The following is a 26,731-nucleotide window of genomic DNA, read 5'->3' on the forward strand; positions in this document are numbered from 1 at the left end:
ATAGTCTTTTTTTTTTTTTTTTTAAATTAAATCAGCGTCAAAAATATGTTGAGGCACACACACAAAGCCCATTAAAATTCTTCTGACGTCGGTAAAAGTCGCCGAGAGCGGGCAGGAAGTGTCCCAATAATAATCAGTACAATTCAGCACTCCCGACATTTTTGTTGATTTCCCTCCCATGCAGGATCAAGTGCTATTTGACAGTTGGGAATCCATCTTTGATGACAACACCGGGGAAATGAGGAGCGGCGTACCAATTTACTCATTCGATGGCAGAGACGTTCTCAGGGACAGCACGTGGTGAGTGTTCTGACGTCGACGGACGGCGAATGTCCCGCATGTCCTCACGCGCGTTGCCCGATCTACCGTCTGCGCTTCACCAGGCCCCACAAAATGCTGTGGCACGGCTCGAGCGACAAAGGTCACAGGCAAACGGACCACTACTGCGAAACGTGGCGGGCGGGCGAGCAGGCCGTGACGGGGCTGGCGTCGGACCTGCAGAGCGGCCGCCTCCTGCAGCGGCACTCCCGCAGCTGCTCCAACGCCCACATCGTCCTGTGCATCGAGAACGCCTCCACGTCACACTCCCAAAAATAAGGACCATTCTCCAGGTTGTCGTTTTGTTTTTTTGTATCATTTTAATTCTCACCTAATATTCTTTGGCGTCCAATGAACTTGCCCAGCAGCTTTTTTTTTTGGCCTGGCAGAGTGGCCTTTGCGTGGCAGGCTTCTTCCCTCCAAGAAGGCCAAAGAGATTGGGTTGGACGGAGGGTTCCTTTTGTCTCGAGGGCACATTTTATTTTCTTCTAAGGGTTGAACGAGCGTTGGAAAAAAAAAGTAAATATGTTCACAATTTGTATCCATTTTTTGTTTCACTCGCCATTCTCATTTATGCTGTGAGCGATTTTTACCTTTTCAAATGTTGTATCCATCCTGTTATGTGGGTTTTTTTTTTTTAATGTATTGATCATTTCCACTTTTGTTCCAATTTTTTTAGGGGTTTTTTTGGGGGGGGGGTTACTTTTGGGTACAGCAAAGACTATTTGAAATCTAAAGAAAATATTTATTTTTAGATGAAGTTATATAAGGACAAACAACGAGTTGAGTGAAAATACAGCTTGCCCAAATACTCCCAATTTATTGAGAATGTTTTTGTTTTTTTTTTTAATTCCAAAGGGGCTTTCCATTCCTGTGCCTTAGAATAAAAGCAGCCTGCTTTCCACGTAATAAGCGCGCATGCAGCAACGGACCGCTTCCCTTTTGATACCGATTTCTATTGTAGCCACGTGCTCTGCTGCTCCAAGTGCTTTCCCAGGCGGCGTTCGCCTTCATTGACCACCGCGTGCGGACAAAAACGACACCGAGGACCGTATTTCTTCAGTGAGATTTAACCACCAAAATCATTTACTTAACTGAGAGTGTACGGCAAGTGATTGACTCTAATCTGTGTTGAGATTTTGTATAAAGATTTTTTTTTAAATTTTAAAAACAAGCAATATTTTGTTTATAAGCCGACTTTAGTGCAACGGATGCGTGACTGAACCTGCGGTTTTCCTTCTTCATTTTCATCTTGAGCTGTACTGATCTTCAAGGCACTGAATAAACGCCACTGTAACAATTTGATCTCACTCGACGTTACTAAGCACAGATTTGGGGGAGGGGGCGGCTGGGGGTCATGTCGCGGGCCGCTGAAAAATGGATGGCGAGCCGCAAATGGCCTGCGGGCTCTAATTTGGACACACTGCTACTTAGCTTAACTTGTGGTCTAACAACTTTACGTGCTGATTTCATGGCAAGCAAATTCCTCCTGAAGACGGCAGCAGCGCGCTGGTCAATTTGTCTGTAAATATCTCCAGTGATCTTCGCGGAAAGGCTGCCGGTCTTCAAAATGAAGTGGATTTTCAAAGAGAACTGAATTAGGTCACTAGTCATTGGCGAACGCCGACGAAATCCCCTTAAATCTCCACTTAAAAGTTGGTAGGCCTTCCGTGATCATATTTGATTAAGAAGATTAATTTGAATTATTCAGAGGTGGCCTCATTTGCCGGAAAACTTGAAGACGACGTCGCCCGTCACGGCGACGCATTCACGTGATTACTGGACTTCTCTGTGGCTTTGGGTTTGACGCCAGACCCATCCAAATGATTTCTGGAGACGGATGCCAAGGAACGCTCGCTCACGTTGACCATCTCACGATGAACAAAGGAACTTAACAAAATACTGAGTCGGGTGGCGTTGATGAAGATGTGACACTCCATCTCAAGGAGCCCACGGGCAGCAGCAAACAACAAAGTTGGGAATATCGAACAGTTTTTCCAACTTTGCCATCCGATGTGGGGTGAAAATTGGGACCCGGCTGATCATTTGGAGGCTGCGCCGTGAAGAAGGCGCGCACGGCTCCTCCTCTCGAGATGCGCTAGCTCCGCTGAGGCTCCGGTTTCAAGCTCCCTGTCATGGGATGGTCCGGCGTGCACTAAAATAAATCGGTCAATACGCGTATGCGTCTCTTTCCATTTCATTTGACGTGCCAATCAAACATCTCGAGCCGGCGGATAAACCCGATCAAGGCGGCGTGGCTTATATTAATTGAGTCCGGGTCTCAGTGTCACAGCAGCATCGCAGCTTCTGGAGCAGTTCTTGAACGTCTTTGCTTACTTCAATCTTGAGGAAATGCAGCACTCACCGAATGGCGTCTTTTAGCTTTTGACATCGTCTCAACCGGCTGGGGTGAGAGAGCGGCCCCCGGAGGCTGCCGTGTAATCGCCCACATCTGGCTTTAGTGGGAAGCGTGATCATGCCGGCAGCCTGGGGGGAAAGCTATATTTAGCGGCTGCTAAGTAATAACTAAGTAGAGAGAGAAAAGAAAAGGCCACCATAGCACAAGGTGACGAGCAGATACTGGGGGAGTTAATTACAGTAACGGAGGAAGCCAAAAGACGAGCTTGTCAGCGCTGCGCTTTGTGATTTACTGTCACCCCAAATAGAAAAGGCAAAAACATTTCTCCTGAAGCCATTTTGTAGAGGTGTGGGGGGGGGGGTACAGAGTGGAAAATTCACTTTTTGTGGGCTTGAATATCCATACAGCAGTGCCCCAAGATAGGCTTTAATTGATTCCATGAACATCTCAACCCCCCCCTCCCCCCACGCCGTTCATCTTCCATGGATACGTAATCTGCAGTAATAGTAGTTGGGGGGGGTTTCACAGGAAATAAAAAAATATATATTCCTGTGGGTATTATGTTGCCTGTCTACATGTGTTGATGCCCCGTTTGTGTCCGCATAGCTCTTGCTTAAAACTATTGATGGGAAACTGAAGCACTTGTGGTATTTTATTAATCCTCAAGATGACGGTCTTGGTTTAAAGGTGAGTGCAATTGAAAACGTACTCAATTTCCACTGCTCCTTTAATCATCAAGATGAGGCAAAAAGGATCACAAGTGCTTCGCGAAGCTTCATTTGGCCACACTTAAAGCGTTGTCACAACACCACAAAGAAATGGGAAAACGGGCTCATTTTGGCAAGACTAACATCAAAAAAACGAGATCATCATTCTTGAGCCTCGAAGTATTTTGGAAATGGTTTGATTAGTGGAAAAAAAGGGGCAGAATTGATCTCCTTTCAACCAGGATTTGCGTTAATTACGTGTATAATCCTGACCTTACGATGAATAAAAATAACGTTTAGCAAAAGGCCTTCTCAGTGACTTCCAACTGGCCCGACGTGTGTTTGGACAGCGCGTGGATTGTTTGGGATCTGCGAGGCGCGCACATTTCACTGACATTTCGATAGATAACGAGTAACACTCGCCCACTCGTTAAATCCGCACGTGATCTTCTGGCATTTAAGACCGTTTTTTTTTTTTTCCTCTCTCTCTCTCTCTCTCTCGCCAATTACTGGCCTGGTATGCAAATGCATTTTTTTTTCTCCATCTGAACCAATCGTAGCTGTAGCCTGACCCCCTTGTTTCCTTGAAAATTGCATTATGTGGACTTGTTGGTTTTACCTGCCCTCTCCTTGTCTTTGACTCTGCCTACCCAAAACCCACTGAGCACAGATTGCACTCATATCCAGTGTATAGCCAAAGCTCTGGGACCACCCACATGAAAAAGCAAACCCCCCAGTCCCTCTGACCAAATGATCTTTAAAAAGGCACGACTGCTGATTGTGGATCCGGCCCTGATCACAGCCCGTTCTCCCTTCCTTCAAAGCCTCGCATTGCCTGCTCAGCCCAGCCCAGCTCGGCGCTCCTGCGGCAGCTAAGCTTGTTTTTGCGACATAGCTCTGGAGCAATCATCCTGACAAGGCCGGCCCACTACCCCCCCGCGCCCTCCCTCTCTCTTTCACTCTCTCTCAGCCCAACCCCCTCCCTGCCTTCTTTTTATTTCTTCTAATATTGCATGTTGGTATTTTTGCTTCCTTTGGTTCTGTTCTTTTCAGCTTTGTGTTCATGCCTCGCTCATCCAGCTCTCTAAATTCTTGTTCTTGCCTTCCCTGTGTTCTGCCCCCACCCCACCCCTCCACCCCTGGATGTGACGTCTGCCTCTATCTTCCGATGAATTTTTTATGACTCTCGCTGTGGCACTCGCACGCGAATGGGGCGTGTATCAGCCTCGCGCTGTAAAAAGCGCGCCGCTGGAAATGACAGAGACCCTTGGAAAAGCTCTCTGACCCTTCCGCCGCCGCGTTACGACGTTCGGTTGTTAAACGTCACGCTTGTGCCTCCGCGACATCTCTTGGCAGCACTTTGCTAAACGAGAGGCCGGCGGCAAATGATGGCAGGGGGCGACTAGCTCTGCCATGCGCGCTTTGCTTTTTCATGCTTTGTGTACGAGTATCGGGGCCAATTAGTGAAAAAAAAAAAAAACGGAGCTTTAGACACAGAAGAAGAAGATATTGAAGCCAAACTGCACGAAAGGCTTCCGGAGTCCCCTGACGAGAATATTGACCATTTATTTGCATTGCTCTTAATATCAGGCTATCATTGACTGCTCGTGAGTTTGGAAGCTTTCTGGCGGCGCGGGTACCCGCAGCGGCTCCTCTCTCTCCTGTGGTTGCACTGTGGAAAGAAATTTCATCTTTGCTTTATGTTGCACGTACAGCATATTTGACAATCAAGCTGGCTTGACTTGACTTTCCAGGTCTCTTTGTTCTCCAAAGTGCTGTACATGGAGCAAAAGAGCAAACTTCTTTCTTATTACTGTTGAACCTTAAAATAAAATCTCTGACATTTTTTTTGTCAGTCAAAATACACAAAACAGACTGTATGGCACAAACGGTATGTGTCGCAGTAGCTAGTGGAATGTTTCATACAAACAAACAAATAAATAAATAGATACAAACACAAATAAATAAATAAATTGCTTTCACTCACATTGTACTGGAGTGACAAAAGTCATTTGAACATAAAACGAGGCCGTGCCACATATACGCACAGTTTGATGAAATAATGCCTTTTGCTCTTGAAAAAGTGACTTTCTCTAACTTGGCTTTTCAGAATTCACGCGGTGAGGTCAGATTTATTCGATGATCCGTCGCAATTGAATCAGGGCTTTTCATCGGCACAAAGATTAATTCAGGAGCAGTTATTATTTTGGCTTGCACTTATGAAAACAAAATACTGTAATCCTAATAAGACAGTCGTAAGTTATTGCAAAGGACTTTGTGGCCCACGGACCCCCGAGGACCCCACTTTGAGAACCGTTGTTCAAAATGATTACGCTCAGTGATCAATGCTTGAAGGGGAACCGCGCGTGACCCCGTCCATCACGCCGACGGTTTTCCATCTGGATGCGAGCGAGCTATCGCGCTGGAGCGGCCGGGGCAAGGCGCCGGCTGCGCCGGCTCTCATTGGCTACGTGAGGGACAACTCTGTGCCAGCTCCCATTGGCTGCCTGGAGGTGAGAGGGAGGGGGAACTCACCCCATCCTCCCCCCGTGACTGCGTGCGTAAATGTAAAGAATCTTGTCGGTGCCTGTGATGTGAGCGACTCTGAGCGCGGAGATCAAGCGCAAGAGGGAGAGAAAGAGAGAAAAGGAAAGAGAAGCGACTGCCGCGTCTTCTCCCCCTCCGTCTCCCCGCTCCTCGTCACCCCCATCCTTCTTCCCCTGGCGCGGAGCCGCTTCGAGGCCAGACCGGCAAACCCCCGCGTCCCCCTCCCGCCCCTCCTGCCGCCTGGACCGCCCCAGGACCCTTTGACGTTCCTCACTTCTTTCCCACAAACTGACACTTTAGGCAAGGTAAGATCCTGCTTTTTATTCCAACAACTCTTTTCAATCTTTGCATCCCCCAAAGTGGATGAATGAAGTTTCGCCAAGTTGCCTTTGCTGTCTGGTGTCAACTTGGTGCCTCCATTTCGAATTGTGCCTCTAGTACCGGTGGTACTTTCCAAAACAGAGACCGGGTTGCGGGCGATTCTTCTTTCACCGCTCCTTTCTCTACTTTGCAATCTGTTTGTCTGATCTGGTCGCTTCCGGGCAAAGCAGTCCGTCTTTGATTATTATCCGGGAACGCAGGTGAACAAAGACAGCGTGTTCTTTCCGCAAGAAAATGCAAGAAAATGGATTTGTTATGCTTCAGAGGTAGTTGGTGAAGGCTATTTATAGATGCTGACAGGCCAGCCCCCCCCCTCCTCCCCATGCATGCTTTACCCCCCCACCCCCCTCGGCCCAGCGGTCACTTCCTCCCCAAATGCCGGGCTCAGGACAGAAGCACATCCACGGAGTGGAGAAAGCATGACATTGCAGCAAGTGCGATGACTTAACAAGACATTGACGAGCTTGATTGAATCACGGGAAAGGGAAGTCGGCACGGCCCATCAAGCATTCCTGGCAATCGCCGAGGGGAAAACTGCTTAGTCCTCCATCCGCACATCCTGTACTTGACCAGGAAATGTGTGTGTGTGTGTGCGTGTGTGTGTGTGTGTGTGTGTGTGTGTGTTAGCGAGATAGATTCTGCTTAAGTGGTTGAGACATCAATACCGCCTTGCCTTCACAGAGCTTGAACACCATTCTGTCGAACATTTGGAGCTCACCACATGTCAACAACTCGGGAAAAGGATTTTTTAGTACGAAAGTAGACATGTTGTATCAACCCCCCCCCACCCCCCCCACCCCACCTACCAAATTTGAAACAACACCCCATCTGTGGAAATATCCTTTGGGAATATAAGCAGCATCCAGTCTCGTTGGTGATTTCCTTTGGTTGGGGAGTTCCAATCCGAGCACTCCCGGACACATTTCGTAAGCACGCAGGGTCGACCGTACTGTAAACTGCCGGCATCTTCTTTTACCGAATGTCATTTCAGGTGAACCGACGACTCTAAATGATCCAAAGGTCACTTCGTTTCACATAGCGACTCTGTTTTTCCCACAGCCCGCCACTCGAACCGTAATCAGCAGCTGCTATTTGACAGATTCTCGAATGCACTTACTTAACACAACTAAGCTTTGAAGAATGTACCAAAAATCTCCACCAAAAAGAGATTTTGAGTTGACACATTTGCACTCTCGTGCTTATGCATTTTGGTGCACTCGAAATCCACCGTGTTACATGTATATGTGTGTGTGTGTGTAAGCACAGACAACGAGTGTGGTTTGCCTCATTGAGACAGTTTTGCACTGTCTTTTCAATTTGTGCCACACGCGCACTGCACAATGAGAGCAGATGAGATGTGATGTTGGAAGGAACTGACTGGAACAAAATGAATGAAAACAGATCACATATGCACACGTGTGTTGTCAGCGTGTGAAATGAAAGTAGACCTCGGCCTGCACCCCCACTTCTCCACAAACACCCTAAACAATTGTGACAATTATTTTGCGCTTCTTTACACAAATGCAGTGTAGGTATTTACATGGATTCTTTGGCTATGTTAGGTGAAAATTTTGCACAAAGTAGTTGGTGGATCAATGCCTGGCCATTGCGACTGTGTTGACGTGTCCTACGAAGGTGCGCATATTAGCCAAAGAGGAGAAAGAAGTGGTTGAAACTGGACAAGGTTGAATCTTTCCCCCCTATTGCTTCCCTCGGCTGGTTAAGTGTGCTCATAAATAGGGCAGCCGGTTGACCCCCGTGTGAGTGCTATTTTTATACGCGCTAATACACGCTGGCGCGTGGAAATGACTCCAGTGGTAAAGTGACAAGTCAATGTTATTGTTGGTTCCAAGACAAGATCAAAGAGCTGCACAAGCGTGTTCCGCGGTAGAATCACTGACGCATATTACGGGCACCAGTGTAACAAAAAAATACATCCGAACGCTGCACTCCACAAATTGTGCTGGAATTGAGTACGCACGTTTACTATTTTTATTCCGCCAATGGCCCAAACTGACCAGGTTGGTACCAGTGATAAGGCTCAAACACGGTTACCTTCGTTGAAATTAATCCGAGGTAATTATGCACGTTTATTGTATATTTAGTTGAAAACTAATCGCTAATTTTCAAGTAGCATCACATTGTCGTTCTAACATTTTTCCTCGAAACAAATATAGATAAAGACGCAGTGTTAAGTGTGGGTCTTGAGTATTCAACTACACTGACAAATAGGTGTCCTACTTTTCTGTATAAATTTCAATGTATGCTGAGGGAAAACATCGCCTCTGTTTATTATGAGTTTCGTTGACTGAAATTGCTCTGTTTTCATGGACTAAAACTAAAATACAATCAGGCGACTGAATTATGACTAAAACTTTCATGAATTGTCGTCGAAACACTATCGTGAAAAAAAATGCGTCATTTATTGTCAAAATCAACACCGGTTGGGACTTGCTTGAAACGTGAGGTTTAAGACTTGCTTTTAAATTGATGACCAGGCAGTAGTAACACCCCAACAGCAGGCGTATTGTTAATCATACAAATTGTTCGTCTAAGTCGTCCCCAAAAAAAAATCCATGAGCCAAAAGCGATGATTCACTCGTAAACAAAACTGGGAATGACGTGCGTGCGTGTGTCTGTTAGCTGCTGACAGTGAAATCATGTCTGGTGATGTCAGAAAAAAAAAAAAAAAAGATATTGAAAATGTCGGCTCTTGGCACCCGCCGCTGCCTCTCTGCATTTTCACTTGATTAAAAAGCGGCCGGGAGTTTGTAAGCGCGCGGTAGGTGAGTGCGCGTACACCCTGCCAGCTTAACATACTGATTCTTCAAGCCTCTTAGGCTAAGCCACGGCACTCGAGTGATGAGCGCCATCTCCGCTTCCTCGCCGTTCCTCTCGCTTTCTCGTTCATTCTGTCTTTCAAAGAGCGGCGAGCCCGGTGACAGCTCGCACAAGGCAAACCTGTTGTCTGGCAAAGCAGAGACGGGGGATCAGTGACACAGTGATTCAGACGGTGCCGTCCGGGGCTTAATTTCGACGTAATCCGCCCAGCCTTGCGTTCAACTTCTTTGATGGACTTTCAGAACAGTAGCCAGAGTGGTGTTGTCCGAGACCACCGTCACGTTCTGTTTGTTTTTGTTTCTGAGTTCCAGCTCGGTGAGCGTTCCCTCCAGAGGCGCACCTGTCTTGCATCATGATCAGCTCACTACTTAAGGACTGCCAAACCGGCAACCCCGTGTCGGATAATCCGCCTTGCTCACGACTTTGTTCCCAAGTGCATTTCTCGAGACGCTACGTGTTTTTGCTCCGTAGTTTTCTTGTCACGTTTGGTAGTTTTTTTTTCGTCATGTAAGTAGTGTTTTGGTTTCTATTATTAACCTCGATTCCGTTTTTTGGGTCCTCTTGTCCTTTTGAGACAAGCTATTTTCGTTGATCTATTTCTTGCCTCTTGCAAGCGTTTTTGGTCCCTCACGTTTTATCCTGGTCTATTGGAACCGGCGTCATTAGTTGTACTTTTTGATGGCCTTGCGCCATTTTTTTTGTCACTCAAAGTTTTTGTCATCCATTTTATTTGTAAAGTCCGTTCCTGTCCGGGTCTTTCCGGACATCCTGACAACCACAAGGCGAGCGACGCATAAGTCGCGCTCGTGTGATTGAAACGTGTCCTCGCGAATGCGGCAAACAAAACCCATTCGTGTCGAAAAGTCCCCCGCGTGTTTAGTTCTGGTTCCAGGCAAAGACGGGCAGCTCCAGCAGACCCCAAAACACAATTTAATGAGGCCCTCTGCCATCTAGTGGAAGCGCATCTGACACATCAGCCAGTCACTAAACAGCGCCGGCATACCGTCGAAACGTTCATTGTCGTAAATGCTCATCATTTCCGGTTGATTTTCAAGCTGGACCCCTTCTTTTGTCCATGTGTTTGGGAGTCCTCTCAGCACGCCGGCCAGGTTGCGGAGGCGAGCGGCGCCTGTACAACAGATTGGCCCCAGCAGGTCCTCTAGAAAGCGAGCCACCAAGCCAGCCGTTCCGGCCGCTCGCACGGTGCAGCGGCGCGTGCAACGGTCGCTTTCTTTGTCCAGACGGGAACGAGGCTCGCTGTCGTGCAACGGTGACGTCGCCGACGACGTTGAGGTCGCTCCACCTTTTCACACATCTCGGTGAAGTCCCAGTTTAGAATTGAGTCAAACCGTATGTGTCGCCGAACCCTTGATAGCGTCAATGCTCCTTTCAGTTTGCTTGGCTCAGTTCCTTTTTCACCACGACAAGCCTATACAAGGTCGGCATCACAGCATTATTTTAGTGCTAGTATTTTGTTGTCATGGACGAGCAAAATACACAAGTTTCTATATTTTTCCTGATCATCGTCCCATCTCGCCGGCCAAAGACACGTCATGAATCGCTGAACAGAAAAAAAAAAAAAATCGCCCTCTTATTTTTAGCCGCTAAGTCAGCAAGAGTGCAGCCGCGTGTGCTTAAGCAGACGTCATAAAAAGCCGCATGTGTACTTGGGGAGCTTGAGAAAAACGCGCTCGGAGCCGCCTCTGCTGTGTAGTCAGCGAAGGGGAGCTTAAAATCCCATTAGCCTCCCTCCATCCCTCGTGTGCGCCGCCTAATTCATTAATCACTAAAAATTTCAGAGACGTGGCTCTGGGGTGCGTTTAAGAAATCTTGTGCGATTAGGAGCGCTGCTTGAATGACGGGATTGGCCCAAAATCAGGCAGAAAAAGCAGAGTGACTTCTCATCGTACCGTTTTCTTGCATGGTTCTTCTCCACCTGCTAGCTCTGATCTCTTCTGTTGTTCTTGGCAAAGGAGAAGCTTTTTTTTTTTTTTTTTTTTTTTTTTAGCCACCAGCCGTTGCACATGATTAATTGAAGAGGCAGAAACTGTGTCAGAGCTGCCAGCGAGGTATTGCACGGGACCTTGCCGTGCAACACTGCAGCTTTGCGCCCTACTCTGGAATTTTGCTTTTCTACACGGTGCCATTGTCCACTTTATCAAATGTGTCGTGAGCTAAGGCAGAACCGTGCGGGGACCCAAGGCCAGGGGTGGCCGATCAATTTTGCACAGTGGCCGCGTGAAAAACTAGAACTCTTGCCGAGGGCTAAGTCAACATGCTAATGTCAACGTTGTTTTTCATGCATTGAGACAAAAAGCGTATGGAAATACAACCAAAATATAACTTGACAAAATAAAATGGAGTCAGTTTCGGTGACTTGCTTTCCTACCTCGGGTACTTCAGCACTGTGAGGTCATTCGCCGACCGATGACGCAGCATCAGGAGCGACTGGGGGTTCGCTCTCTTGCTCGCGGACACTTCGATCTGGTGAAACGACCACTCTACCACTGAGCCATGCCGCCCCAAAAGTCGCAAAGGGCTACAACAGGGGTGTCCAAACTTTTGTTTGAGGGCCGCCGACAGAATTTTTTTGGGGTTTTCTTTGGTTGGGTTGCAGAAAAATGGATGGCGGGCCGCAAGTGGTCCACGGGCCGTGGTTTGGATCGCGTCGTCTATAACCTGAGTCCATCCTGTCAAAATAAAACATTTGCATGTTGGAGGTTGCTCATGTTCCCCCCCGTCTTTGGGATTAAGGGGTTTTAAGACTGAGACTTCAAAGCCGAGTCGTCTCTTTACTGAAGGTGTGAGGATGTCAAATGCTGCTTAGTCGAAAGGGGATATTAGGTTTCCCCTGACACACGCACGCACATGCACACTGAAACCCATCATGACTTTGTGCCATTTTCTGAAAACCGAAAGGCTGTCCTCTTCATTTTTTTTTCGACAAATTTGCGGTACATTAACGCTCGAAGGGAGAAATGTTATCAATTGGAAACAGTCTGCAGGTTATCTTAGAAACGCCTCTGTTCATGCTTTCGTCACATTAGCACAAAGATCAAAATTCAGAGTCAACTTCATACGCCTGCCGAAACCGTTTGGTGGGGTGGGGGGGCCGGGGGGGGGCTGTCTCCTTAAAATAAGCAACAATTCATCCCGCAGCGGAGTACAGCTTTCGTTACCCAGGCAACCGGGTTGAACAATGTAAGCAGCTTTTCCGGGCGCAATGAGATACGGCGGTAGAAACAAAAAAAATACGAGTAACCATAGTAGACAAGAAGAGCATTTTCACTTGCGGTTGCAGCACTTCATGCGCGATGCTTCATGCAAGTGTCGGTTACTGTGCGGATCTTTGCATGTGTCATGTCTGTGAAAATAGCCAACTTTTTCTTTTCTCTTCATCTTCATTATGTTTAATTGATATTATGAGGAATTTTTTTAAACAACCCTTACCTTGCGTATCTTTATTTAAGAGATAGTTTGCAATCATGTGCTGCGGGACAAGCATGAGTGCTGAGCATCATGTTTGCACCGCGGTTAAGACCCAATCCCCAGCTACCGTGTATGATTTCTCAGCAGACGGGCGCAGCGGAAACGCAATCCCGGACGCCCACTCGCTCTTGAGCGTTAGCCGCTAGCTGCGATGAGCCGGCACAACGAGCCAGCCTACTCCCGGGCATAAATGTGTCCGGCATCAAGATATATAACTGGCAATTCCATCTACGGTTGAAGCCTGGCCAATTGCTTTGTCGCAGCTACGCTGACGCGCAAGACACACGAGCGCAGGCACGGCCCCGGCCGGCGTAGATGCATGGCGCTAATCAAAGGGTCGCAGAAAGGAGATCGGTGTTAAAATGGAGGACATACAGAGACTTTGGTCTCATGGCCAAGCAGTACCAACGAGTACTTCTTCTTAGAGAGAACTTTGGCGCCATCTAGGAGAATCTTGGTCTGCAACAGAGTATGTGGCGAGCTGCAATATACTGTACATTGAGGGTAGGTTCCATAGATTAAAAAAAAAAAAAATCCACTGCAGTTTGAACGTTGTCTAGGTCAGGCTTTGATCATCTTTTATTGAATTTTGAGTTGACTTGGGAGGCGGTTGTGACTTTGAAAGCCAAAAAAAAAAAAGTCCTTCAAAGCCAGCAATGTGGAAAGCTGATGCACATTAAATACAGCATGACTAATGCCTCATCATCAGCGACAAGGCCCAGTCATCTTGTACGCAATCAATCTCTTCACTCCGAATGACTTCAAAGCAGACAGACTCTTAGGCCACAAGCCCGACTTGAGCGATGCCCTCTGTGCTGCGCCCAGGGTTAGAATTCGAGCGGGCGCCGTTCGCTCGGCTTTGATGACTGCGGCTAAGCTCCAGCGAGTGGCCTTTGTGAGCGGAAAATGACCGTGAACTGCTGCGTGGCTTCTTTGGGATGCGGTTGGTCGACGACAAGCAGTTCTTCTGCCCATTTGCTTGCCCGCTCTCAGCTTCGGCTTGGTGTGAATGTACTGCTGTGTGCGCACATACTTCCCTGTCTCGCGTGGCAGGCTTTCTGCACGGCGTGAATTTTTTTCCTAAATACAGCAATCCCTCTTTTATCGTGGGCGTTGCTTTCAAGATGCCCGATGCAATCCACGAAATCAGCCAGTTGCACTTTGCAAGAACATTGCACTTGAGCTTCGACGATTAACTGTCAAATGATCACAAATTTGCGACATTCTCTTTTTTTTTTTTACACTCTTTTCAAATAATACGCGCAATATAAGTACAATGCACTTAACCCGTAAAATGAAGTATGATAGAGCGATGGTCGATGTCGTGAATATTAGCAGTGCCAGAGGCGATTTCGTGGCAGTTAGCCAATTTCATGTGTGGTGAGGAGGCGCTGATAGCACAAAAAACAAAAATGTCAAGTTGGGGTCAATACATTTTAAAAAATTTTTCATGTGAGCACCCCACAGATGATGACGAAGGAATCGGCACGCACTGGGTTTTCTTGTACTGTGTGTCACAGTACCGAGACTGACCTGTGAGAGGCAGTGTGTTGCCACAGGGCATCCAAGATGGCAGAATAGAAGAAGAAGCTAGGCTGATTATCGGCTAACTGGGATCTGGTAACAACATTGTTTTGCAAGTTTTGCGCTTTTCACGAGAATGTATGTGTTTGGATTGGGGGGTGTGCGTGAAGGGGGCAAGAGCTTCAAGGAGACGAAATCTGAGGTGAAGATACTGTCAGGATATTTAATGAGAGCATAAGAGCCACGCTAAGGAGAAGGAGCATTAGCCTTTTTCGTCATTAAATATTAAAATTGTGATGGCACCGCAGCGGGGGCCCTTTCCATTGACTTTCCCGCTGCGTGATAAGAGACTTTTTTGGCCCAGAGGGACCTCTGCATGCAAACCACTCCTCTGCTGCGGCGCAAAAACTGAGGGCAAATCAGATTGCTGCTTCTGAGGATTATCTTCGTGGGGGGGGGGGGCAAAGATTATTCTCATTATTCGCCGACTGTCTTCTGCTTTTGGAGGAAAAGGTCACGGTGGACCAGGAGAAAGGCGCTTCAATGCTTACTTCTGACTTGACACTGTTATTATGTTGCAGGTCAAATTGACCCATTTAATAAAAAAAAAAACATTTTGTTCCTCCGTAGACAATTAACATAATAGCAATACATGGACAATATTTTGGGAATATTTTCCTGTTTATGCCACATTTGGATTATCAAATAAGCCCCAAGGTCAAAAAGACTTCAAAAGAATTATTGCTCGATGAGAGGAAAGAAAATTAACATACAATACAATACATGCTAATTTATATAGCGGCAGCTGTAACAAAGCGCTTAACAAAACAGTTAACATAAAGTAAAATAATAAACACAACACATAACATAAAACATCTCTAAATGTATTTGATTTCCTAATTTAATGGGAACATACAAAGAATATGATGCCATGTATAGATGTTCTTTGGAGTCATTTTTATTGTTAAAAAAAATGTTTTTCAAGGTAAAAGGGGCTAGAATGTTAGTCACATTATTGATGTTTGTTGTCGCTCTTGACATTTGTCATTGTCATATTTTTTCTCCATGTGACAATACACGACGTACAGTATGACTTAATTACGTCACGGTGAGGGGGGGGGGGGAAGTAAAAGTTGCGTTTTTGTTAAAAGGCCAAAAGAGGGCAGCAAGCTGCTGCTGCAAAATGCAAAAGGCTTCCGTGTTGAGAGGATGCCGCAGCAGCCGTGCAATGTGGACATTCGACACTACTGTACGTGTAACTTCAAAGTGGGCGGCAGATGGCGCTACAAAGCACAATTTCATCCAAAGTGCTCTGTCTCGTTCACAGAATCGCCACCCCCCCTCCCACTGTCCTCGGGGCTGTTGTTGTCTGCAGAACTCACCTTCACAATGTAAGAAAGCATCATTAATAAGAACAATAACACAGTGAGCATGACTATAACCTGAACAATTATCCTTTTTTCCTCCTCTCTCTCAGATATCTCCTCTTCCATTTTTGCCCCCATTGGATAATTTCCCGGTGGGAAAGCACTCTCAAGTAAGTGCTGGGGACAACGGTGATTTGGGAAAACCTAAACCACATTTATAGCTATGGACAGTTTAGAGTCTCTAAAGTAGCTAATATGCATTCTGGAAATGCGGGAGGAAGCTTCAGATTGCCAGGAGAAAAAATCCACCCAAATATGAGGAGAATATGCAACGACTCCGGAGAATCCAAGAAACTCACCTGGAACTCCGATGTCTAGAGAGAGGGAGATGGGTAAGGTGGGGCCAGGCCATTTGAAGATTTGAAAACAAACAGAAAATCTTCAGAACTCCAAAAAGTAGCCAGTGAAGGGATGCCTGAACAGAATGATGGACGATTGGCTGACTCCAGAATCAAGTGCTGAAACAGTCATTCGGCCAGGATGTGACGAAAGCATAAATTGCAAAGTGCTCTTGAGAAAAAGGAAGGTCTTGACTTTTGCCAGCTGCCTAAAATGAAAGAAGCCGGATCGGACAAGGGCACCAATTGTAGGAGGTAGAGCAGCTGATGGTTCCCTTTTCTTCATGTGGTCAAGAGGGCAGGACAAGTAAAAAAAGGCCCGAGAGCGCTGGGTGTATTGATCTGCAGTTAATACGGGGGTGATGTTCTGAAAGGCCTAATCTGCAGAATCCTAAAATCCACGTGGGGCTCGCCAGTGATCTATTAAATCTGCCGAAGAACAGGAGCGATGCGAAATTGTTGTTTTGCTCGCAAATTCATTTCAATGCAGCAGATAACGAGGGAAAAACAATGAAAGTCAAGCAAAGCAAAACGTTTGGAATTGGACGCGGCGGGTTGCGAGTGTACTCGCTCGTATACGATGATCGCTGTGTGTTTTCAGGTGACGGGCGTCAACATGGGCTGCTCATCGACTTGAGAAGAAGAAAACCGCCGGCTGATGGACCAATCGTCGTCGGAGTGATATTCGGTTGCCTCTCCTCTTCTGTCCTTTATGACCTCGGAAAACATCACCTTCAGAACATCCGGTGAGTAGCGGCGTTGGTTTTAGATCCTTTGTGCAACAAAGTGACCGTGTGCAACACGCCGCACGCAGCTGTCCTCTTGAGTTTGAGCTTTTCGGACCAAGGTCTCTTATAAATAAAGGAAGAGAAAATACGTATGAATAAATGAAAATCTGTCGCGAGAATACAAAAGGGAACTCATTATCTGTGAAGGATTTTCACTGGCCCCATCCATCAAAAGTTTGAATTGTCGGAGAGGATGCGAAAGTGACCTAATTTGCTTCCAAATGTTTGTCCCCCGTGCGATGTTTGGCAGGTGGCGAGCTGGCTGGCATCCCATCATATTATATTTCCTTTTGAGGAGCCTCCCACTCCTCCCCTGCACCCGCCCCGATTCCAGCATCGTCATCCGGTCTCGCCATGGAGTCGAACCAAGTCCAGTCAGAGGGCGGCCTCAACGTCACCCTCACCATCCGCCTCCTCATGCACGGAAAAGTAAGCAAACACCCCGTTTAGTACTTTCTTTGGCGCGCGCGCCACATTGCAGATCTTCCCGCTATTTGATGGGTGGATGAAGTGCTGCTACTACGAGTGAAAATGCTTTCATCAGCCATGGCCAGCCTCTCGTTTGTGTCGTCAATTTTGCATTTGAGGGTTTACCGTGGAGTTTATTGTCTTTACCGTGAGGTCAGACCGTTCGATGTTGCAAAAAGTCGAGCCAGGAGAAAGTCTTGACAGCTTCCTACATGCAAATGAGGTGCTCGATATGCATACGTCGGCTGACGCCGACGGGTGGGCAAACGGAGGGAAGAAAGAAGCAGCAGGCGGCCGCGCACGGAGTCTCAAAGGTGGCGGTCGGGTGTAAAATGTCCGCAGTCCACTTCACGCCTCCGCCTTGGCGTCTTGTTCTTGAGCAGACAGACGAGAGTCACTTTTCATGTATTAAGACTAAAAGCAGGATTTGCGATTCATTATTAGCCCCCCCCCCCCAAAAACACGCTAATCACTTTCCATTCCAGATTAAAGATAGATGATGGAAATTAAGAGCCCCCCCCCACCCCAAAATGACATTTTTGGGCTGTATAAATGCCCTCTTTGGGATTTATGTTAAAAATAGTTTATAGTCTATTTTACGCAAACATGTACTTGGAAATTGCCAGATTGAAAGAAGCGTTTCGGGGGATTTTTTTAATGATGGTTTTGCCAGTGCGTATCAGTGTGAGGTCCACGGGGATGAAAAACTTTTTTTTTTAACTGGCCCGTTAATGAACTGGCCCAGTAGCCCAGAGTAAATTCCGCTAACGCTCGTCCGGCTGAGGCTGATGGATGAGCAAAAATATTGGTCTTTCCACCCCTGCTGCGCCGTCGAGTCCAGCGGATTACATTGAGGATGTTACTCGTTCATCTTCCGACAAATTGTCACTGGACTAAGCTCAATCATTCACCGAGCGCGGCTGTCTCTTTCGTTTCCTGCCGCCTTCCAAAGTGATAACAGTTCAAATAGAAGAGTCGATCTGAGTGGAAATGCTTGTTTGTCAAACGCGCCGTGTCGGAAGCGTGCTCTGCATTCCGCTGCGGCTTTGGCCAAGGGCTGAAGTTGGTTGTGCTGAGATCCATCCGTTGAGCCGTCAAGCCATCTTTCGATCTCTCCATTTCTTGCTCCTCCCGTGCAAGGTCACGAGGAGCTCGTGACAGTAGCAGCAGGTCGAGCGCCAGTCAATCACATACAGGCAGACAAACATGAACCCTCACATTCTCTGCGCCAACTGAACTTTACACTGAAACCAACTTTGTCAATCCTGAATCGTTTTGAAAAAAAAAGGGCAAAAAGGAAAGTCAAGGACTTGTAGTTTGGCAACTTTAAAAGGAGCCTGATGGCTAATTTATGAATATTAATATCGACTCGGGGAGCTTGGCGGCCTGCGGCTTTCAAGTGACATTGGAAATCCACTAAGCTTTGCGGTGACTTCGCAAAGCGCCAGTGTGTTGACACGCAGCCAGAGCCGCTTCTCCGCTTCTTCACCGAGCTGCCCTTTCCCCACCGCGCCACCCGGAGCTCATGGAGAGCAATTGCGTGCAAATGGCCGGTGGACCTTCAGCGTCCCCTGTGCGACCACTGCGGCAAAGGAAGAAAATGCTTCAAAATCCATTTGTGCTGACACGTTTGAGGTGAAACACTTTCTCGTTTTGTGTGTTTTTATTTTAGGAAGTGGGAAGCATAATTGGAAAGGTACGTTCCTTCACGCCCTCCATACATCCCGGACCTTTGACGCATATCATGACTTTGTTGCTTTATTTCAACCAGAAAGGAGAAACGGTGAAAAAAATGCGCGAAGAGGTGAGTTTGGGTATGGTGTCACATTTCCATTTCTCGTCATTTAGTCATGGACAAAACGTATTCACAAATTGTTCCCCTCATGCAGTCGTGCGCAAATGTTTTAGGGGCCATTCTACCAAATGACTGTCATTTGCACCTCCAGGATATAAAGTGTATAAATGCCCACTAAGATTAACTGTAAAATATGTTTGTTTTTTTTTAATTCAGCAAAGCGTCCTGCACACCGATCAGAGTGCAAATTTAATGGATTCAATTTAAAAGATGCAATTAAAGTACCATGAACATGGGAAAAATAACATCAGGCACCTGCCCCCGCTGACTAAAATTGCATTTTGCCATAACATTAAATTAATCACACTTTTGGATTTTTTTATTTTTATTTTTTACTCTTTTGTGTTTCTCAAATGACTTCAGAAAGCGAAGATTTCCACACAGATATGTTTCCAACTCTGTGAAAAACAAGCTACATAAATGCAGTCCAATCACCATTTTCTTCTTCTGGTCTTTTCACAACTGTGTGTGTTTGCGTTCCATTGATCTGCATGTGTGCATGACACTGCCCCTTAGAGGCCAAGCCCAGCACAGCGAGAACAGCACAGTCCACTCTTCATTGCACATGCAACACAAACCCGGGCGGTATAGTGCCCATTAAAATGTTGTGCGTTAATTGTGTGTGTTAAAAAAAAAAAAAAAAAAAGTGTTTTAGCTTAGCTTAACGTTAACAAGGTATTAGCATAATCGCTAGGTGGCTATATTTCATGGTGCCGTTGTTAAATCCAGCTCCTTTCAACTCAAGCGGCTGGCTCAAGTCAAGCCTCTCCTCTCTCAAGAGCAATTTGAAACAATAATTCATGCCTTCGTCACATCCCATGCAATTGACTTTGGAGTCAGCCAATCCTCCATCAAGTTGATCCAGTTGGTCCACAATGCCGTCGCTCACATCAATCCTACTCTGGCATCCCTTCACTGACTCATTTTAGAGTTCTTTTGAAGATGCTTTGATTTCTTTTCAAATCTTGTAATGGCCCCGTCTCAGAGCTCCTCATTCATTTTTTGGGATAATATGTCTGACCGTTTTATCAGTGCCGCTGCGCTTGATGGACGGAAGTGGCATGATGCAATGCGCTGTTTTTTTTTTTCCAGAGTGGCGCGCGAATCAACATCTCCGAAGGCAACTGCCCGGAGAGGATCGTCACCATCACCGGACCAACGGACACAATCTTCAAGGCTTTTGCCATGATTGCCTACAAATTTGAGGAGGTAAGTGTGTCGTGGCTCAAACAAGACACTTGACACCCGCTGTCGATCAGCTCATCCAGGCTGGAAGCCCCGTTTTCAGGAGCAATGTAAGTCCACTTCATATTTTGTCAAATGCTGTGCCACCTTGTGACAATGAATGCCTGCTGTGCATCGACGATGACAAAAAGTCAGCTGTCATTTCAAGCTCATTAGTCCCCAAGTACAACTGGTCCGGTCCACTTGTAATCACATTGTGGTGAATGTTTGGTACGCCCGAGAAGAAAATGAGAAGAAACACCAACTTGAAATTGCCACCTGAAGACAAGGTGTGAAAATGTCCATTGTTGTTTCCAGGATATCATCAATTCCATGAGCAACAGCCCGGCAACCAGCAAGCCTCCCGTCACCTTACGGCTCGTCGTGCCGGCCAGCCAGTGCGGCTCCCTCATCGGAAAAGGAGGTTCCAAAATCAAAGAAATGAGAGAGGTGGGAGAATCTTTCTGTGCAATATGACACTTATTAGGAAGTAGCAGAAGTCCGACTCCCCCCCCCCCCCCCCCCCCCCTGCTGTGTGCATTTCTGTGGGCTCTCAAAGCATAACAGCATGAGCAGCATTTGATCAAAACGACTTGGGAGCACTTTGCCGCCGGTCAGCGAGCAACAATAAATCGCCACGGCGCATTTCTTTTTCCCTAACGTGAGATGGAATTCGGCAGCGGACACCTTTTGTGTGGTGTTTGTCAACATTAAAAAGGCCCTCTGGCATCTCTAGTCCACAGGGGCTCAGGTTCAGGTGGCGGGGGACATGCTCCCCAACTCCACAGAGCGCGCTGTGACAATCTCCGGGACTCCGGAAGCCATCATCCAGTGTGTCAAACAGATATGTGTCGTCATGCTGGAGGTAAGAGAAGCGAAGAAAACCTTTATTGTCTCACAATGGAGAAATTTGCAATGTCCATCCAGTAATGGCTGTTACTTTTGTGACACCTTCTAAGATGAAAATTTTGGATCGAGCAAAATTGGTTGGTCGCTCATTAAAAGGGGCCGCACTGCTCGAGAGTTCACTCGCACCTTGGCCGCGTCATTTAGTAAGCCCACAGTCGGGATGCGGCCGAACCCGACAGTCCTCTTGCGCAGGGCGCCGCGTTCGGCCACTGCAGTAGCGTGATGTAATTCCCATGGGTGGTTGAGAGTCGGCCGCTAGTTTTGCGGCGATTCAAACCCGGGAAAGTTTTTAGGATGCTTTGATGTGACACAAGCACGTAAAACTTTCCTCTCACTTGGAGATTTGGTCAAGCCTCTCACTGTCGTTCTCGCTCTCCTCTAGTCGCCGCCCAAAGGTGCCACGATTCCTTATCGCCCAAAGCCTGCTTCCACCCCTGTCATTTTTTCAGGGGGCCAGGTAAGAGTCCAACTCGTTGAAATGGATTGCTTCATCCCAAGATCATGAAACAATTTTATTTTTTACATGCCAGCACAACATTGACCCCATTTTGAAGGGTGAATCCCCAAACTGATCAGGACATCCTCTGCCATTTGTTGGCAAAGGCGACCAAAACAAAACAAAGTGTCAGTTTGGATCCGTGCTTCAGATTGGGGGAGATTTGGACCAATTGCCTTTGCCCTGCCATTTGCTGCTGCAAACCAAAATGGCTGACTTCCTGTGAAACTTTCCGCATGGTTGGCTCCTTGAGACTTTATTCAGGTGTCCCGTTGTGACGGGCCTGTCAGCCGAATTTCATCTCGGTTGTTGAAAATGTTGCCGGTTTCCTTTGAGACCCCTCCAAGTACGGGCAAAAATTTGAATAATGACAATAAATACAAAGGTTCCAAGAGCCCGTAGTCCAGTTCAGTGCTTCTTTGACTGGGATGTAATACGAATGCAAATTACAAATACATGAAAAAAATAAAAGAAATCAGTCAGTTCCATTTCCGATTCACTTGCATGTCTTCTTTTTCCCACGGCCTCAATTAACGACATCTCTTTTCACTCTTCCCCACAGGCCTACACGATTCAGGGACAGTATGCCATTCCACACCCAGATGTGAGTTTTGATTCTCTTCCTAGAATAAAATCGTGAAATAATCCGAAAGATTGAGGATGTGGGATCAAAAAAAAAGTGACACCTCATCTCTGACATTCTTGAAAGTCAGTTGAAGACCTGATTCAATCCTCTCAGAAAACAAAAGTGCGGCCACCGTAAGAAAAGTGCAAGCCCTTCATTTCCATCGTATCATATCGCGGCCCGGTCCTAATCCGCCATCAGCTACCCTTGTTGCGAGACCATCTCAAGAGCTCGCGAGCGAGCGTTAGGTTGACTAATTCTGAGTTGGGCGCTGATAGATGCGCTTGAAGGTCCAATCGCTCAAGAGCACACTTGACATCCTCTTTGCCCCTTTAAAAGTCTGTCAGGAGGGAGAATCTGAATTGAAAGCACACCGTGCTGTCCTCACGACACGTAGATTATCTGCGGCGAGACAGCCAGCGAACCAGGAAAGACAACTCTGCACGCGCCGCTTACTTTTCTTGCCTTTATGAAGTTTTCTTGTCCTCACAGGCAACAAAATGCAAAAAAAATGGATACCCGGATGTGTGTGTTTTGGTAAAAAGACAAACGTCTTCCAAGGCTCAAGTGTTTGGAGTCCATTCACAGCTGTCTGTGAGCTATTTTGAATCAACTGCAACTCGAATTTATTTGACAGATGAGAAATATTCGCCAAAGATCTACTGTTAAATGAAGATGCTCTTACATTACTAAGAAGCAAAACGATCAACAAAAACGAGAGGTCTTATTCTGACTTTTTTTTTCATCCTAAAGTTCGAACAGTTTGCACTACGAAATAGTCAATACTAAACCAACTTAATTATGATCAAATATGAACTTATTTACATCTTTTCAATGCACATACATCTTTTCTCTTCCCGCCAAGACGTGACACACACGCCTTCCCACTGCCGCACCAGAACGATAACCCGGACCCGTGCGTGGATCTCTTACTCCAATAATGAAACGGGGAAAACTAAATCCTCACGACCGTTCCTGGGTTTTTGTCATGGATGAACATGTGTACGGTGAATGCAGTTATCAACCCGAGTTGCACGCAAATCAGAAATCAATGGGTTGTTGAGAGCTTCGTGGCCAAAAGCAGCCTCGTCCTCCCTTCTCTGTCCTCCTCATGTTTATTTTTCTTCCCCCCCCCTCCCTCCACCATCTTGGTTGTGTTCCCACCTATCCTCACCATCTCTACTTCTTGAGTTGACTACATTCTCTTGGTGTAAAGAGTAACCTGTTAGTTGTACTTTCCCTCCTAACCCTTCAGCAGCTGACCAAGCTCCACCAGCTGGCTATGCAGCAAACCCCCTTTACCCCTCTCGGACAGACCACCCCCGCTTTCCCCGGTACGTACCCACGAGACCCTCGTCCACGCGGCCTGCTCTGGCCGCATCCTTCCCCTTCTCTCACCTCCCACCTTTTCTCCTTTCCTTTTCATTTCAGCGCGACTTGCTCTCTGTATTTATTTTTTTTTTGGTTTCCAAAGCGATTAGGCCTGCGAGATCGCCGCTTAATATCGCCGCGTCATCGGCAAAGGCGATGCGTCCATCCTTGAAAACACTTGAGCGTCTTTCGTTCGCCATATAGGATGATGGTTTAATCGCACACTGGATCAGTTTAGGGTTCAAAAGTGAGGCATAATGCATACAAATTGATACGTGCCAAACGGTCGGTGCTTTCGTGATGAATTGCTAAACAGCGTGCAGCGGCGGTCTTGTGGCGCTTGCTGGAGCTGCTGCTGTGTTCAGACCCATTTGATCATGAACAAATGTTTTCTGACTGCCCTGACGGTTGAATTTTCTGTCAAACATTGACTGTCGCGACATTGAGCAAATTTGTCGACGGCACCCTAACACGCTGCCGCACACATGGCGCCAATTTATACGTTGCAAAAATGTGGGAAACTTTTGACCCGCGGTATGTGCATCCAAGATGTTGCCGAGGTGGCCACACCTGTGCAATTCTATCTGAGAAAAGAGCGTGAGAGCGACAAATCCTTGTCCACGTGCCGGGATGGCAGTTTGATGCGCTCAATCAGGATTGGGCGTCACTTTGAAACGTTGGCTCACAGTCGCATTTTAGGAAATAGATAACGAAAAGGGGCTTATTTCATGAAACACCGAATGCTTGCAGGCACTCCAGAGAACCAAATTGTTTTTGATGAAAAAGTCATTATGATGGCAAATTAAGCAAACGGCGCCAGCCTCCATTCAGGCTTTCAGCAAGTGAAGCGTTGCCACGACAACAGTGACATCATCAAGCAAGTAAGTTGCAGGCCAGGAGCAACTTCCTCCCCTGGTTTGCGGCCCGAGCAACGTGACCTTGGTTACTCGTCAGGCTACAAGCATGTTATCCAAATGTTCAGTAATGCCTGTAAACCCAAACAGGAAGTTGACATTTTCAACCATTTCTTGTATTTTTGTCGTTGTTGTGTTTGATCTCTTCAGGTTTGGATGCCAGTCCAGCGGCCAGCACCCATGAGCTCACCATTCCTAATGATGTGAGGAAGCTCCAAATGTATTCGCTAATCCACGGGTGTTCCTTTTGCACTTACGGTGGGGCTGTGCAAACTTTTTGGTTTGAGAGCCGCCTGCGGAAAAACGGAAGGATGAAAGGGACATTTTTAGAAACACGTTAAAGTCAGTCGAGACAGCAGTTCTAAATTGTTTGTATTGTCCAGTTAATTTCATCAAATTTGGAGTTTTTGGGGTGGCCACCAGCCCTCTATCTCACGGTATAGATCCGGCTCTGCACTTAACATCCCGTCTCATTCAGGCCCCAAAATGAATTTTTCAAATGGTCACTTGAGACTCGTTCCTGTGATGTCTTCACAAATCAGCCATGGAGCCTAAAATGGAAGAAAGTATTTTCAATTTCTCCCACCCGCTTGTCGTTCCAGCTCATAGGCTGCATCATCGGGCGTCAAGGAACCAAAATCAACGAGATCCGACAGATGTCGGGGGCTCAGATCAAAATCGCAAATGCCACGGAAGGCTCGTCCGAGCGCCAGATCACCATCAGCGGGACGCCGGCAAACATCAGCCTGGCCCAGTATCTCATCAACGCCAGGTAACTGCGACACTCGCTCGGGCCCGTTTGAACAAACCGCGAAGACACCGAGTGATTCTTTTCGGAACCTAATCAAGCAAATTAAAAACGGCTCACGGTATGACATCATTTGATTTGTCACACAATGACAATGTTTTAAGGGATCGCATATTTTAGTTCATAGATGCGATTTTCTTTTTTCTTGGCGCGGCCAGTAAAATGTTAAAATAAACCGAAAGACACTTGACCAAACAATTAACTGGCTTCTGATTTCAAAACAAGCTCTCCATCAACTTGTCGCGCAAAAGCGATCAGATCGGGCGATCGCAAGTGGAAACGGGTTCCGAGTCACGACGGCCCTTCGAGGGAAACCGCGACAAAAATGCGCGTTGACGCCTTTGGGTAATCCAAATGACTGCGGGTCAATTTGACCCAGTGACACGATTGCTCTTTTGAGAAATGAATACGACGGGAGGGGAGGGAAGAACGAAGGAAGCACAGAACGAGCTGCAGTGTCATTCTTTTCTCCTCCACTGCACACCTTTTTCCTTCCGTCGCACTTGTTTTATGTTTTCTTTTTTTCCAATTTCTTTTGTGCTCTTCTAGGTTGACATCGGAAGTCACCGGAATGGCCACACTCTAATTTCCGCCCATCTTGCCATCCCATGATTCTCCTTGAGATGCACTTGTTGATCGGCTCCTCTGTATTAGCTCGTCTTGATATTTCCAGTGAGTGATGTCAACGTTTGCTGTCGATGCCGCTCGACTCAACTCATCTTTCTTTCTATCGTGACTTGAAGATGAGAAGATTCACGGCCATGATCCGTTTTGCCTTGGACTTCACCTTTTTTTCTTCTTTCCGTTCACTTTACGTACACGAAGAGCCATTTGCAGTTTGAGAGCTTTCATTCAGTCTTTTCCTTTCTGGCTTTGCATTCAAAAACGATTTTATTGTGTGTAGCTGCAGATTTTTAATATTGAATGGTTATTGTGTTCTAGTTGTGCACTTTCTCAAGAGGTCGCTTTGCCTCGCGACACAACAGGAGGGGTTTCGTGACACCGACAAAATGCTGCAGCGCAGACAGAAATCTCAGCGCGCGTCAACAAGAGCCATTTCGTTCAGCCAAGAACACAAAACACCGAGTCGCGTTTCTGACGTGACAAAAAAAAAAAAAAAAGGCAACTGCTCTCTCTACTCTCCAACATAGAGAGAATTCCATCCGCTGTCAAGAGATGGAATTGCCGCCGAAAAGGATTTTTTGTACATTTTCAGGTGTTCGTATTTGACAAGCCATTCGCGAATTTTCAACCGCAGGTGACGCCAGACTTCTATGCAAGACCGTAGCAAGCGTTTCGATTGGCTCTGTGTTTTGCACCCCAGTGGATGCCCTTTGATTGC

The 26,731-nt window shown here is 46.8% G+C and overlaps 2 protein-coding genes across 5 annotated transcripts in view; both read left to right on the forward strand.

Annotated features, from left to right (window-relative positions):
* Positions 1–826, forward strand: part of col18a1a (collagen type XVIII alpha 1 chain a) — a 44,344-nt gene extending 43,518 nt beyond the window's left edge. For both annotated transcript variants that reach the window (XM_019872876.1, XM_019872875.1), the window contains 2 exons: positions 185–300; positions 384–826. In XM_019872876.1, the coding sequence (XP_019728435.1) occupies positions 185–300; positions 384–597 (330 nt within the window). In that variant the 3' untranslated portion in view covers positions 598–826. The remainder of the gene's footprint in view (positions 1–184; positions 301–383) is intronic.
* A 5,098-nt stretch (positions 827–5,924) lies between these two features.
* LOC109517631 (poly(rC)-binding protein 3) lies at positions 5,925–26,507 on the forward strand. 3 transcript variants are annotated; one of them, XM_019872910.1, is made up of 16 exons: positions 5,927–6,236; positions 15,494–15,557; positions 15,644–15,703; positions 16,533–16,677; positions 16,970–17,148; positions 18,860–18,883; positions 18,959–18,991; positions 20,135–20,251; positions 20,585–20,716; positions 21,003–21,131; positions 21,558–21,632; positions 22,234–22,275; positions 23,552–23,630; positions 24,732–24,784; positions 25,184–25,353; positions 25,939–26,507. In XM_019872910.1, the coding sequence occupies exons 5-16, from the start codon at positions 17,074–17,076 to the stop codon at positions 25,973–25,975; spliced, it is 966 nt and encodes a 321-aa protein (XP_019728469.1). In that variant the 5' UTR covers positions 5,927–6,236; positions 15,494–15,557; positions 15,644–15,703; positions 16,533–16,677; positions 16,970–17,073; the 3' UTR covers positions 25,976–26,507. The 3 variants fall into 3 exon arrangements, with proteins under 3 accessions (XP_019728470.1, XP_019728469.1, XP_019728468.1); XM_019872911.1 differs by lacking the exons at positions 15,494–15,557; positions 15,644–15,703 and having other exon boundaries at positions 5,925–6,236; positions 23,555–23,630; XM_019872909.1 differs by lacking the exons at positions 15,494–15,557; positions 15,644–15,703.
* Positions 26,508–26,731: the final 224 nt, after the last annotated feature.

This window comes from Hippocampus comes, unplaced genomic scaffold (assembly GCF_001891065.2).
Source record: "Hippocampus comes isolate QL1 unplaced genomic scaffold, H_comes_QL1_v1.1 scaffold242, whole genome shotgun sequence".
NCBI lineage: Eukaryota > Metazoa > Chordata > Actinopteri > Syngnathiformes > Syngnathidae > Hippocampus > Hippocampus comes.

Excerpts from the sequence above, each read along its gene's own strand:
- LOC109517631 (XM_019872910.1), top strand. The coding sequence starts at position 17,074 with ATGGAGTCGAACCAAGTCCAGTCAGAGGGCGGCCTCAACGTCACCCTC. Across the intron at positions 20,252-20,584 it reads TTGCCTACAAATTTGAGGAG|GATATCATCAATTCCATGAG; the intron begins GTAAGTGTGTCG and ends TGTTGTTTCCAG. Across the intron at positions 21,633-22,233 it reads TCATTTTTTCAGGGGGCCAG|GCCTACACGATTCAGGGACA; the intron begins GTAAGAGTCCAA and ends TCTTCCCCACAG.